This window comes from Mauremys mutica, chromosome 2 (genome assembly GCF_020497125.1).
Source record: "Mauremys mutica isolate MM-2020 ecotype Southern chromosome 2, ASM2049712v1, whole genome shotgun sequence".
Classification (NCBI taxonomy): Eukaryota; Metazoa; Chordata; order Testudines; family Geoemydidae; genus Mauremys; species Mauremys mutica.
This window is the reverse complement of record NC_059073.1, coordinates 241,705,066-241,717,745: the sequence shown is the minus strand read 5'-3', so window position 1 is coordinate 241,717,745 and position 12,680 is coordinate 241,705,066. Positions and strand designations below refer to the sequence as shown.

The 12,680-nt window shown below is 42.5% G+C and overlaps 1 protein-coding gene across 2 annotated transcripts in view; it reads right to left on the bottom strand.

Annotated features, from left to right (window-relative positions):
• DGKB (diacylglycerol kinase beta) overlaps nucleotides 1-12,680 on the bottom strand; it is a 534,249-nt gene that overhangs the window by 178,028 nt on the left and 343,541 nt on the right. For both annotated transcript variants that reach the window (XM_045008243.1, XM_045008242.1), the window contains one exon: nucleotides 3,609-3,673. In XM_045008243.1, the coding sequence (XP_044864178.1) occupies nucleotides 3,609-3,673 (65 nt within the window). The remainder of the gene's footprint in view (nucleotides 1-3,608; nucleotides 3,674-12,680) is intronic.

Genomic DNA, 12,680 nt, shown 5'->3' with positions numbered 1-12,680 from the left:
GGTACTTTTGAGAAATTAGCCATGTAAAAGCTTTGTGTGAAAAAGAAAATCATTACTCCTGTCACATGTTGAATAGAGGAAGGAGTTCCTAATACTTAGATTCTATTACTTTGAAAGCATTTTATGAACACTGACTAAACAATCCCTCCAAGCCCAGTGAAGTAGAAACATTTTTTATTTCTATTTTACACATAGTGAAACGGAGGCAGCAAAGTTGTCCTCTGAGAAGTGACTATAAAACTGGCATTGGAGGGGGGTCCAACAGTGGTTGCATATCAGTGATTTCATTTTCCTATCACATCTGCTCAGTTTACAAGTAAAAATATGTTTTTCCCTCCACTCATGGCCAGCCCTACCAACATAACCTGGGTTCAGACTGTCGAGCTGGATTCTTTCTAGCTTACGAATCATCAATAGTTTATTTTTTTTAATTAAAAAAAAATTGCAGGCCAAAATCTGTCCTAATTTACACTGCTGCAGCTATAACCTGATTTAGTTTCAATGGAATTGAACAGGTGTATTAAATGAGGGCAGAATTGTCCTTCAGTGTGGATCTTAGTTATCAATTTTATTGATGATGCATGAGCAAGGATGGAATCCAGCTCACACTCCCTAACAAAAACTTATTTTGTCACTAAAGTGATATTCAGAGCTTATTCCAGCTATTCTGGAAGAGGTTTCTAGGGGAGGTTGTGGAATCCCCATCACTGGAGGTTTTTAAGGACAGGTTGCACAAACACCTGTCAGATATGGACTAGATTTACTTGGTCCTGCTTCAGTGCAGGGGAGCTGGATTTGATGACTTCTTGAGGTTCCTTCCAGTCCTACATTTCTATGATTCTATATCTATTCTGTATAACACAAAAAATTAAATTCTGTTTAGCAAGGAATTCCATGCTGGTTGTGTAACAGATTGTTACATAGTCACTTCTGAAAGTAGAACTGAAATGCAATGGTCTGATTTACAGACATATTTAATCTCTCACTTAGTTTAGCAGGAGTTCTGGGTGCTCAGCATCTCTGAGAAATCAGAACTTACAAAGCAAACTCCAAGCCTGAAAGGGATTCTTTTTTCGGAGACAGGATAAGAATTTAGGAATTCAGGGTGAGATTTTTCAAGAGGCTAAATGGCTTAGGAGTACAAGTCCCTTTGACCTTATTGGGATTTGTGCTCCCAAGTCACTGAGATGCTTTTGAAAATGCCACTTTCTAGTAAATTACAAAGTTTATAGCCACTGGCTCAGTGAGTTCTAAAACGAGATCTGTTTTCTCATGCTTAATACCTTACAGCAGGTTTCTCATTATGGAATGTCACCATATGCAAACTGCTGTTAAAAGAACAAACTGCATCTGAGATAATTGTATGTAAAATTACATTAGCAGGGTTTGTCATTTACCCCTCTATGCAAAATAAAACAAATATTTTAAAAATGATAAGCCTGTAGCAAAATGTTTCAGGAAACTATCTGAATAAAGATATTTATTGTCTTTTGTCTAAAATATCATAATTAAAGGTAGAGCTCTGGCTATCTAAAAATGACTGGTTTGACATTAGAACTTCTCTTATAAACATGCTAGCAAATTATAACTTTAACAGTTAATACTTAGATTTATTTTTGATAAATATTATATCATCTGAATGAGAGCTCTTCTAACCCCTGGAAATATCATTACCTTTTCAAGTTCTTTCAGTATCTCAGTAACAAGAGGTGTAAAGATTGGAACTATATATTTTTGTAATTAATTTCCTTAAGATAATGTTAGAAACATCAGAATCTTTAAAATATAGATGAATTTCAAGGTGAGCCTGCTAGCAGATGTTATTAATGGCATATGATTTATTGTGACATGAAATCTGATCTGAAACTCATATTATTAGCTGAGCTTTTTATAAATTAAAATTTCCAACTGCTGAAAATACGCAGAAGGGCCACTGATAAACCTGCTTCACTTTCAGAGTCCAGAAAACCTGCATTTGATAAGTGTCCAATAGCTCCACCAATATGTCTTTATGAACCACTGTATTCTCTTCATTATATAATTCTTGGGAGTGAAAAATATATGAGCTTTATGAAGAGGAGCTGTTATAACCGTGGTGGGCAACCTGCGGCCTGCATGCGGCCCATCAGGGTAATTTGATTGCAGGCCGCGAGACATTTTGCTGACATTGACCGTCTGCAGGCACGTCCCCCCTCCAGCTCCCAGTGGCTGCAGTTCGCCATTCGTGGCCAATGAGATCTGCGGGAAGCGGTGGCTAGCATGGCCCTGTGGCCCGCTGCTTCCCACAGCTCCCACTGGCTTGGAACGGCGAACCGCGGCCACTAGGAGCTGCGGCGGGCCAGGCCTGCAGATGGTCAACATCAGCAAAATGTCTCACGGCCCGCAATCAGATTACCACTGTGTTTTAACATGGGCGTTTATTTTGGAATTTATTGTAATATATCAAACCTTGGATCATGACAGATCCTCACAGATGCTGAGGGGTACTGAGTGTGTAAGAAGCTTCCTGGTGTATGGCTTGTGACAGCCTCAGTCCCTGTGGTTGGGGGAGCACAGTGTTTTCAGCCACACTGCAGTGGTTAATGGCCCCACTCGCACCACTCTGTTCTGGTCCACAAAGCAGGACAGCCATACTAGGAAGAGCAGATCCACCATCCTATAGAAATGGCAGCCTGTGTAACTCTCATCCACTAGGGCAGCTTGCTTACCTAAGACACAAGTGCTCCAAGATCTCCCTATGGAGCATAGCAATTCAGGCCAGTGGGTAAATGCCACAATTTGGCCCAGAGAGAGAATATATTCATAAGTATATAAATAAATATGTTCAGTATATATTCCTATATATTGTATTGATTTCTTTTTCTCTCTTGTGCCTTCAAATGTTACTTAAGACTTCTAAAATGTTGGCGTTCCCCATCATTGTTGAGCTGATAAATTACCCTAATATGAGAGACAAACAAGCTTTGCATTATGGATTTTACCTACCCAGTAAGCTGTTGATTGAGGAAAGATGTATTTAGAGTATATATTAATACATTTTACATTTCCAAAAAAGCTTTGGAACAACAGTCCATATCAAACTCAAAAAGGAACACATGGATATAGGCAAAGTTTCAGTTCGCACATTTTAGACATTTCCCAAGCTTCTTAATGATAAGATGTATATATTTATAAAACAGCATTCAGTTGCCCTTCCTCACAAAGAGTATATATGGAAGAGCCCCTTGTCAACATACCAGTGTGTATGCAGGAATGAAAGATAAGGATCCCCAGCTGCAGCTGTCTAATAAGTGCTCTGCAGTTCCTAATGGCAAAGTGTCAACTCAGGGATCCTCAGATACCACAGTGCATCATCTCTATCATGCTAATCTTAAGAGTCAATCATTTTGCATGTGAGAACAGTTTATTTATAATGCTGCTCACTTTAACTGAGATACCAGATATCACTGACTTTAATCGGAGTAATCTGGAACCAGATATTTAAAGTAAGATGCAGTGACATTCTGTGTTGTAATAATAATCAATATTTTGAAGGAAAATGCAGAATTTACCTCCTCATGTAACATAAATCTTACCCATTCACATGCAAATATTGTTTGTGTTCTTACCTACTGTTGAACTTCTCTGGATGTTTTTCTCGCATGATGTGGAATCTGTGGGCAATTGAAGCATCCTAACAGGAAAAAAGAAATGTGTAAATCACTATGGGTAAAACTGCAAAATATAAAATCGAAATTCTAACCAAGGCACATAAACCACAAGACGTTTTGTGCACTATCATTATACAAGAGCAGTACCCTGATAATTTTGAAATCTCAGATATACAGTATTCCAACAAGCAGATACATCTCCAGATCATTCACCTACTACACATTTTACAGTCTGTTACATCTTTTTACTTGAATGGAATGTGATAGTTATTTTTGCTGAAAGTATCTCTAACTGTTGTGCAGCATACAGGCATTTGTTTTCAGTGAAGGTTTACTATTGACATCATTATTTTCGCTGGATTACAGAATAAATCTATGAAATCTCTTTCTTTGGAAGTAGAGTGGAAGACCCACTAAGGTAACTTCACCTGTATACAGCCTGAGCATTTGTATAGGGCCATTCAATAGTATTGTATGCAAAGTTCTGTGTGGTCTAGGTCAAGATCTGCCTACCCAATATTATATACACATTTAAAAAAAAAGGTGGATTCAATATAGAACAACCACCATTGCCATTACAAAATGACTATGTGCTAAGTCTCTAAATCAGATCCCTACATAGAGCACCTCCAGAGCACAGGCATTCCCAGCCATTAGATACATGTGTCCTATTACCTCATAGACACCTTGGAAGAAATGAGTAAGGGTTTATATTTTTTTATATTCTATCATATATATTACTAATACACACAGATTTGGTTACATTAACTTCTGGAGACGATATAAAGCACCTTAAGATCATGGATTAAAAACAACAAATAAGAGGTAAACTGTCATAAGTAGTTAGTTAAGGGTTAAGTTCTACCTGCAAAGGGTTAACACAGACCTGGTGAAACACCTGACCAAAGGACCAATCAGGGAAGAGAATTTGAAAATCCCAGAGAGCGGGAACTTGGGTCTCTGTGTTTTTTGTTCTGTGTTCTTAGCCGTCTGGAAGTACACCAGCCCAGACGCTTAATCAAGCCTGCTCATCTTTCTGAACTAATTTCTTCTATTCAAGCTAGTGAGTATTAGAAGTACGGGGTAATTTCATATAAGAATCCTGTGTCTGCAATTCTGTGTGTTTGTATTGATTATTCGTAATTTTGCCTGTATTGTTGTACTGAGGAAAAGGGAGAAATTTCTCCAGGGATTAATAAGATTAGACCCTATGAATGTCTATCTTGAATTCATAGAGATTGTGTATTTTTTTTCTTTTTTTGTATTCTTTTAATAAACTCTTTTAGGTTCAGGACTTGGTTAAGTTCCTTACCTGTGGATTCAGGGGAAGGAAGCTAGGCGCCACTCTGTGGAGACAAGGGTTGTCTCCAAGCAGAGAAAGCAGGGAAGGGAGAGGGAAGTGAAAGGAATCTTTCTCCCTCTGTGATTTGATCTGTGCTTCCCCAGGAAAGTCTCTGGAAGGAGGAGGGGGGAACAGAGGGGTGTCTCGATTCACCGAAATAATCGAGTGGTGGCAGCGAAAAGGAAACCTACCCTAAAGGTTAGGGTGGGGGGAGAATACCTGCGGGTCCCCATCTTTGAACTCACAAGCTCAAAGTGGGGGTGAGACCCTAGGACATAAGCTTTTATACACAATGTGATGAACTGGAAATATCTCTATTGATTCTTTTATTTGGTGCAGGTCTGACTCAGGCAAGAGTCAGACCTGCCAAGAGGGACAGGGGTATAAAAGGTTTATAGGGATCCCCAGTGTCTGGTGGTTACCTACTAGTCCACCAAAGAATGTCATGTAAAGTCTCTAATAAAAGCCCATGTCATCCTGGTCATCATAATCATTGCGAGATGCATGTGCGGATAATATGTAAGAAGATAGGCGTGTATACAGGAAATTATGATCTTAAGGTCTTGTAGTTAAAGGCAACTCAGTCAAAGCTAGCGTTCCTTGAAAAAAGAGTCTCTCACCTCCTCTCTGGAGAAGTTTATCTCCTTAGCTTACTCTTATGTGTCTTACAATAGAATCATAGAATATCAGGATTGGAAGGTCATCTAGTCCAACCCCCTGCTCAAAGCAGGACCAATCCCCAACTAAATCATTCCAGCCAGGGCTTTGTCAAGCCTGACCTTAAAAACCTCTAAGGAAGGAGATACCACCACCTCCCTAGGTAACCCATTCCAGTACTCCATCACCCTCCTAGTGAAAAAGTTTTTCCTAATATCCAACCTAAACCTCCCCCACTGCAACTTGAGACCATTACTCCTTGTTGTGTCATCTGATACCACTGAGAACAGTCTAGATCCATCCTCTTTGGAACCCCCTTTCAGGTAGTTGAAAGCAGCTATCAAATCCCACCTCATTCTTCTCTTCTGCAGACTAAACAATCCCAGTTCCCTCAGCCTCTCCTCATAAGTCATGTGCTCCAGCCCCCTAATCATTTTTGTTGCCCTCCGCTGGACTCTTTCCAATTTTTCCACATCCTTCTTGTAGTGTGGGGCCCAAAACTGGACACAGTACTCCAGATGAGGCCTCACCAATGTCAAATAGAGGGGAATGATCACATCCCTCGATCTGCTGGCAATGCCCCTACTTATATAGCCCAAAATGCCGTTAGCCTTCTTGGCAACAAGGGCACACTGTCGACTCATGTCCAGCTTCTCGTCTACTGTAACCCCTAGGTCCTTTTCTGCAGAACTGCTGCCTAGCCATTCGGTCCCTAGTCTGTAGCAGTGCATGGGATTCTTCCATCCTAAGTGCAGGACTCTGCACTTGTTCTTGTTGAACCTCAAGTCTATCAGCATACCAAGTTAAATAGTAATGAAGAGCTTGGGGGTACTTGAAAAGAAAATTAACAGGAAGAGGTAAACAGAGGGAGGGGGGAGTTTTCAGATCTGTTTAAAGATCTGTTCTGGTATATCTGGGAGTGAAAGAAGCCCTGGCATCCCTCACTGAAGAAGTAAACCGTCAGTGAGTTTGCTTCATGAAAAAGGGATCGCAACCAGGCTTGGCTGAAAATGTTGGGAAGAACTTTGGGTCACATAAACTTCTTTAAACAGGAGTATAATTGTTAGTTAACTTGAGGCCATAGAAAGCATGTTATGATTGTTTTATATGTAACCCTTTGTTTCAGTATTTCTGCTTGCTACCATATGAATCTCTGTTCTATGTTAAAAAAAAAACCTTATATTTGATTTCTCTATAAAGACACTTAAGTGTTATGTCTTAAGCAAGGCTGTATTCTAAGGTGAACACTAGGAATTAAAGTTCAATGGTCTGTGTTAGGCAGGTTGTCAGAATAGATTATCACCATGACCCCTTCTGGCCTTGGAATCTATGAATCTATGAGCTAGTAAGCTGTGGTGTACTGTTCCTTTGGGAAAAGCAAGCTTGGTAATTCTGTGAGCATCCACTGGAGCAGGGGCTGGACACTGGGGATGCTAGGAGGACTTGTGGGGTGGAGTGTGCCTAACACTAATGTGTAGAGAGTGAGGCCTGGAGGCGAAGTGCTTGTGTTGTCAATAGCTGGTGGAGTCTGGGAGCTGAACCCCGGCAGGCACAAACATAGGCAGCGAGTTATATGGGCCCGTGGTGCCCATGCGCCACCAATATTCAGGAATGTGGGCCCAGCTCCACCAATGTTTGGGCATATATTTTCAGAGCCATCCCATCTATAGAACAGACTGGGACAACCGCCCCAGGCCCTGCGGTTTTGGGGGGGCCCTGCACTCCTGTGGGACACAGGGAGGGTTAGTGGAGGGCTTGGCACCAGCAGCAGCAAGCAACCCGGCCCCACTCCACTCCACTACACCACTTCCCACCCCTAATCTGCCTCTTCCCGCCCCTGCTCCACCCCTTCCCCCCATTCCACTCCTTCCCCCAAGCTTACACCCCCACTCTGCCTCTTTCTGGCTTCCACCCCCTCCCCCAAGCAATGCCAGGAGCTGGCAGGGTGGGCTGAGGTCAAATCACTTGCTGCTGCTGGTGCCCAGGCCCCCGCTAATCCCCCAGGCTGCCCTGGACCCCATGTCCCCCTGAAGCATGGGGCCTAGGGCAGTTGCCCAGATCCATCCTATGGACGGGACAGCTCTGCTTGGACCTGTTCTGGCTGGGCACCATCAAAAATTATACAAACCTGGTGCCCATGGGCACAGACAAAGCTCACTGACACTAGAGGTATATGGTAGTGACTATGGCTCACAATGCTGAGTACCCCCAGGGAGTATCACACAAGGCCTCTGTGTGTTTGGTTATGATGGGTTATTTGCTATGGAGGCAGATCAGAAGGGGTTGTTTAAGGAACCAAACAGGAAAGGTAAAACAATAACACATGTAAGACTCCATGAGAAAACAATGGCTGAGTTATCACTGGGGAATAAACTACCTGTCTGGCTTTATCCAGCATAGAATGGTTTACTCTTTCCAAAGCTAAGCCTGGATCAAAGGACATTTAATCCCCAAAGATCCTAGAAAAGGGAGGTGGGGTTGAGTGAGCTTGAAGAGGCTGTGCAATGAAAAGCTGGCACCCGATTGACAGAGATAGAGGTAGAAACTACAACGGGGGCAGTCTGTTTTCTCCCAGAGCTGGAATTAGCTGGGTTTAGGGGGACATACAAAGGTGTAAGTAAAAAAAAGTGTCTAGGTGTGACATTTTTCTGGTATTATCTGGACCGGTGATCCGCAAGGTCACTCCAATCCTTGACTGTGGGAGCCAGCCTTACCCTGCTGTGAGAACCCCCCACTCCCAGGCTCTTCATGCAAAGCCTCTAGCATGTAAGCTGCTCCCAGCTACATGAGTGAGCACTTTTGGCCAGCTGCTGCTTGGATTGTGCAACCGAATGACACTAGCCAATATCTTTGGTCCCAGACACAACCCTAGGAACCTTAATTTTGCAGTGTCCAGTTATGCCCCCTGGACACTGCAAGCTTATATGAGTTCATCAATTTAACAAAGAAATTGATATGTGCCAGGCTTGTTATCCCAAGGGGTGCCTGACACACTCCAAACCAAATGCACTGCTTCAGGTAGAACAAACAAATTTAGTAACTACAAAAGATAGATTTTAAGTGATTATAAGTCAAAGCACAACGAGTCAGATTTGGTCAAATTAAATAAAAGCAAAACGCATTCTAAGCTGATCTTAACACTTTCAGTGGCCTTACAAACGTATATGCTTCTCACCACAGGCTGGCTGGTTGCCCTTCAGCCAGGATCTCCGCTTTGATCAGTGCTTCAGTTGCTTAGAGGTGGAAGTGAGAGCAAGCATGGCAAACGTCTCTCTCTTTTATCATGTCTTTTCCCTCTTGGCTTTGCCCCCCACTTCCTTCAGAGTCAGGTGAGCATTACCTCATTGTAGACCCAAACTGAGCAAAGAGAGGGGGGTGACTCACTCAAGAGTCCAATAGATCCTTTGTTTCTGCCTAGGCCAGTGTCCTTTGTTCCTGTGAGACTGGGCTGGGTTTGTTCCATCTATGCCCTGATGAACTGTGAACTGCCTCTCTGTTCCTGGAGAGTTTTTGCCTGTGCCTCTGCTCCTAAAGAGTTTTTGCCTGGGCTTGTTTTAAGCCATGAGAACACATTTTCAGCCTCATAACTATATACATGAAATTACAGCCTATAACATTACTATAACACCAATGCTCAGTGCATCACGAGCCTTCTGAAGACACCCGACATGAAAAACTTTGCATTGGATACCACATAATCATATTATAAAGATGAACATGGGGTGGCAGGGTGTTTCCCCAAGGTACAGAGCATCACTCTAAGCTTTTTATTGTTTTTTTCCCTTTTGCTCTAAGCGCTTTGTATCTCTGAGGAATGAATTAATAGTGCTTTGTTTTGAAGATACAGTTTCTTTGTCATTGCAAACATATGCTATCACAGACTCCCAGAGGAAAACTATTTCAGGTGTGAAAACCAAGTTGGATCTGTGTTGTTGGGAACAGGTAGGTACAGCCCAGAGTCCAATCTGCCGCGGCAGCGCTTTCATGTGGCTGTGTAGTCACAGCACCAGCGCTGGGAGAGAGCTCTCCCAACTCTGTAAAAAACCCACTTCCATGAAGGGAGTAGCTACCAGTGCTGGTGCACTGTCTATACTGCCACTTTACAGCACTGAAACTTGCAGTGCTTGGGTGAGGGGGGGGGGGTTGTTTTTCACACCCCTGAGCAAGAAAGTTGCAGCGCTGTAAAGTGGCAGTGTAGACAAGACCTAAGAATGGTTGGGCCATGTGGTTCCACCCAGAATGAGGTACAGGAAGCCAGACCACTCCCCTATGGGGTGCACTCAAGAGGCACCAAAAGGGGTCTAAGTCACAGTTTGCCTGGTGCACACGTGTGCGTGCACACGCACACTACCATCACACATGATGATGTGGTGTGGAATAAAAATTTTAAGCAGTATGAGTATGCGATGACTAACCAAATTATTCCCAAGTAGCTTCAATACTTATAAGTTACATTTATCATCCCAAATGTGTGTCAGTAAAACTTTCAGACCATGCCATATTCACATCATGTATTTAAGGGCCATGTATTTAATAGAAAAATAGAAAATTATTGATGCTGTTTTTCATATCCATCTACCTGTAAAATCAGTACCATTATAGTTCAACTGTAGTGGTCTATGAGCAAGATAGAGAGAGAGAGAGAGAGAGAGAGAGAGAGAGAGAAACTGTGCTAACCTGAAACACATCCTTATCTGCTTCACCTCGCTTGTAAATTCCCACGGGGAACTTCCTTGCCTCAGTGGAGTATTCGCAAACTCATTGTCCTGTCAGTCTCATCTGCTTATCATTCACATATTACCGTATTTATAAGAAAGTTGAAAAGTAACTTTACAAGGAAAACATTCGCTATTATAGGTAATCCTGCCGTTACAAAATACTTCATCCTCAAAGTGATACTGGTAGTAAAACTTGAGCTGCCAACCTTCCAAGTAAAGAGAGCCAGTAAATCAAAACCAACTCCGCTAGCTAGAAAGCACAGTTTTTGATACTTTATCCACATGTTAGACACTCCAATTAGTGAAAGTATATTTCCTAGAAAAATATAAACAGAAAGGACCACTGTTGTGCTTAACTTGTTAACCTTCCTCTACATTAAGGCAAAAGTAAAAGAAAGACCTAAGACAAAATGAGTTAAGAAGTAGTACTGTATTTGACAGAAACTAGAAAACACTAATCAAGGACTAACTGTCTAATGAATGAAATGAAAAGGCTAATGTGCTTACTCATGCATAACAAATGCAAGGCATAAACAAGTTAGGGATCAATGCCTACTGCAGATGACAAACAGGCAGTTATTTTTCCATGGAAGGTTAATTTGCTCGAAATTTTCCCATGACTGAACATTTTCTAACTCCAAAACAGATCAAGCTTAGTGAGCTTGGAGGTTAAAAAGGACAATGCATAAAAAGCAATTTTGATGGGCACAGCACAAGGCAGATGCATGCCGCACAAATCTAATACAAAAATTGCTGAAAGGGTACAAGTTCGTTTATAAAGAACATAAACCAAACTGATCTCTGGTACCCACACACATATATGCTTTGAAGCAGGGGAGCTGCTCTTCAACTGATTGGCATAAGACTGGCATTAATGGTGCATCCAATCCGGTGACTCCAAGATCCACTGATTGGCAATTAGATTCTGTAGCATTCTAACCCTCACCCAGGGCTGGCCCATTTACAAAGGATTCCATGTCACTGAGACACTGGAAGGGACTCAAATGGGCCCCTTGTTAACAGGACAGCCCTTTGTTCACAGGAAGAAGACTCTCTGCTTTCATTTAAAAGAATATTTTTAGCCCATTTCTTTGTAAAGCCTTACATAAAGTGGTCTAAACAAATGCAAACTAATTGCAAGGCCCAAAACAAACCAACAGTAGGAATCTGGAGGTAGGGGTGAATTTAAGATCCACCCTCTAATAAATATAGCAGCTAGGGATCACCAGACAACATCCTCTTTACCCTGGGGAATCTATTATGAGCTTCACACCACCAGAGAAGTAGAGCAGAGAGCTGGTCCACACACCTTTTAAACTGAATGGAGTCAAATACTTTTAGGGGTGTATCTCAAACCTCCCCAAATTCCTTAGGCTAGTTCTGTGCAAAGTGATATGCTCATGGTGGACAGTAACAGGTTACATTTGGGTTAGGGGTCATTGTTTCAAAATCTCTCCCACAATTCTGTGACTGGCTCAGCATGTTAATGTTTCCAGCCTGCTCTAAGGTTGGGGAAGAACAAGCTGCTGCTGCTCATTCAGCCAGATGCTGAGCTGTGAGTGGAGCTAACTAGCAACACAGACAAGTCAGCTACTTCAAGAAAAATATTCCTGCATCTCACATCAGTACAAGCTGGAACTCATGATAAGTGCACCAATAAATAATAAAAATAGCAATTCCTGCAACCAAAGCACTCTCTACTCAGCCCCACCAGTCACTCTGGCATGTCAAAAGGAGGACAGGCAAGACCCAGCTACTGCTGTACTTAGAGGAAGTCCTACATTCACCTCTAACTGCCTGCCCAATCTAAGCACAGAGTTTGAACGGTCAGTATTGGGAGGAAGCCTAGAGACCCATCCCCCACACAATCCAGGGGAGAAACCAGCTTGGAGGGAGGGGAGCACCAGCAGGCAGAGGAGACCCAATGAACTGCAGAACCACAGGAGACTCATTTGACAACTAATGATCCAGCTACCACAAAACAGGACCGTCCCTCCATCCCATCCAATCATTCCAGAGTCAGGGACCACAGGGCAGTTTGCCTGCCTCCAACAGCTTCTGCTACTGAGGAAAGCTGACAGGTAGGCGAGCCATCAAGAGTAGCTTCCATGAGGTACTGGACCAGCTTGGTGCATTGAAGGATATTGAGAGGGGGTGGAGGTAGAAGATTAATGGATTGGGGTGATGTAACCCCCTCAATGCCAACTAGCAAGGGCATTACTAGAACATTCTGATTCCAGTTTGTACATTCTGTATCACCAAAGAACATTATGTGAGGTCTTTAATGAAAGCTAGGGTCACACTGCTCATTAA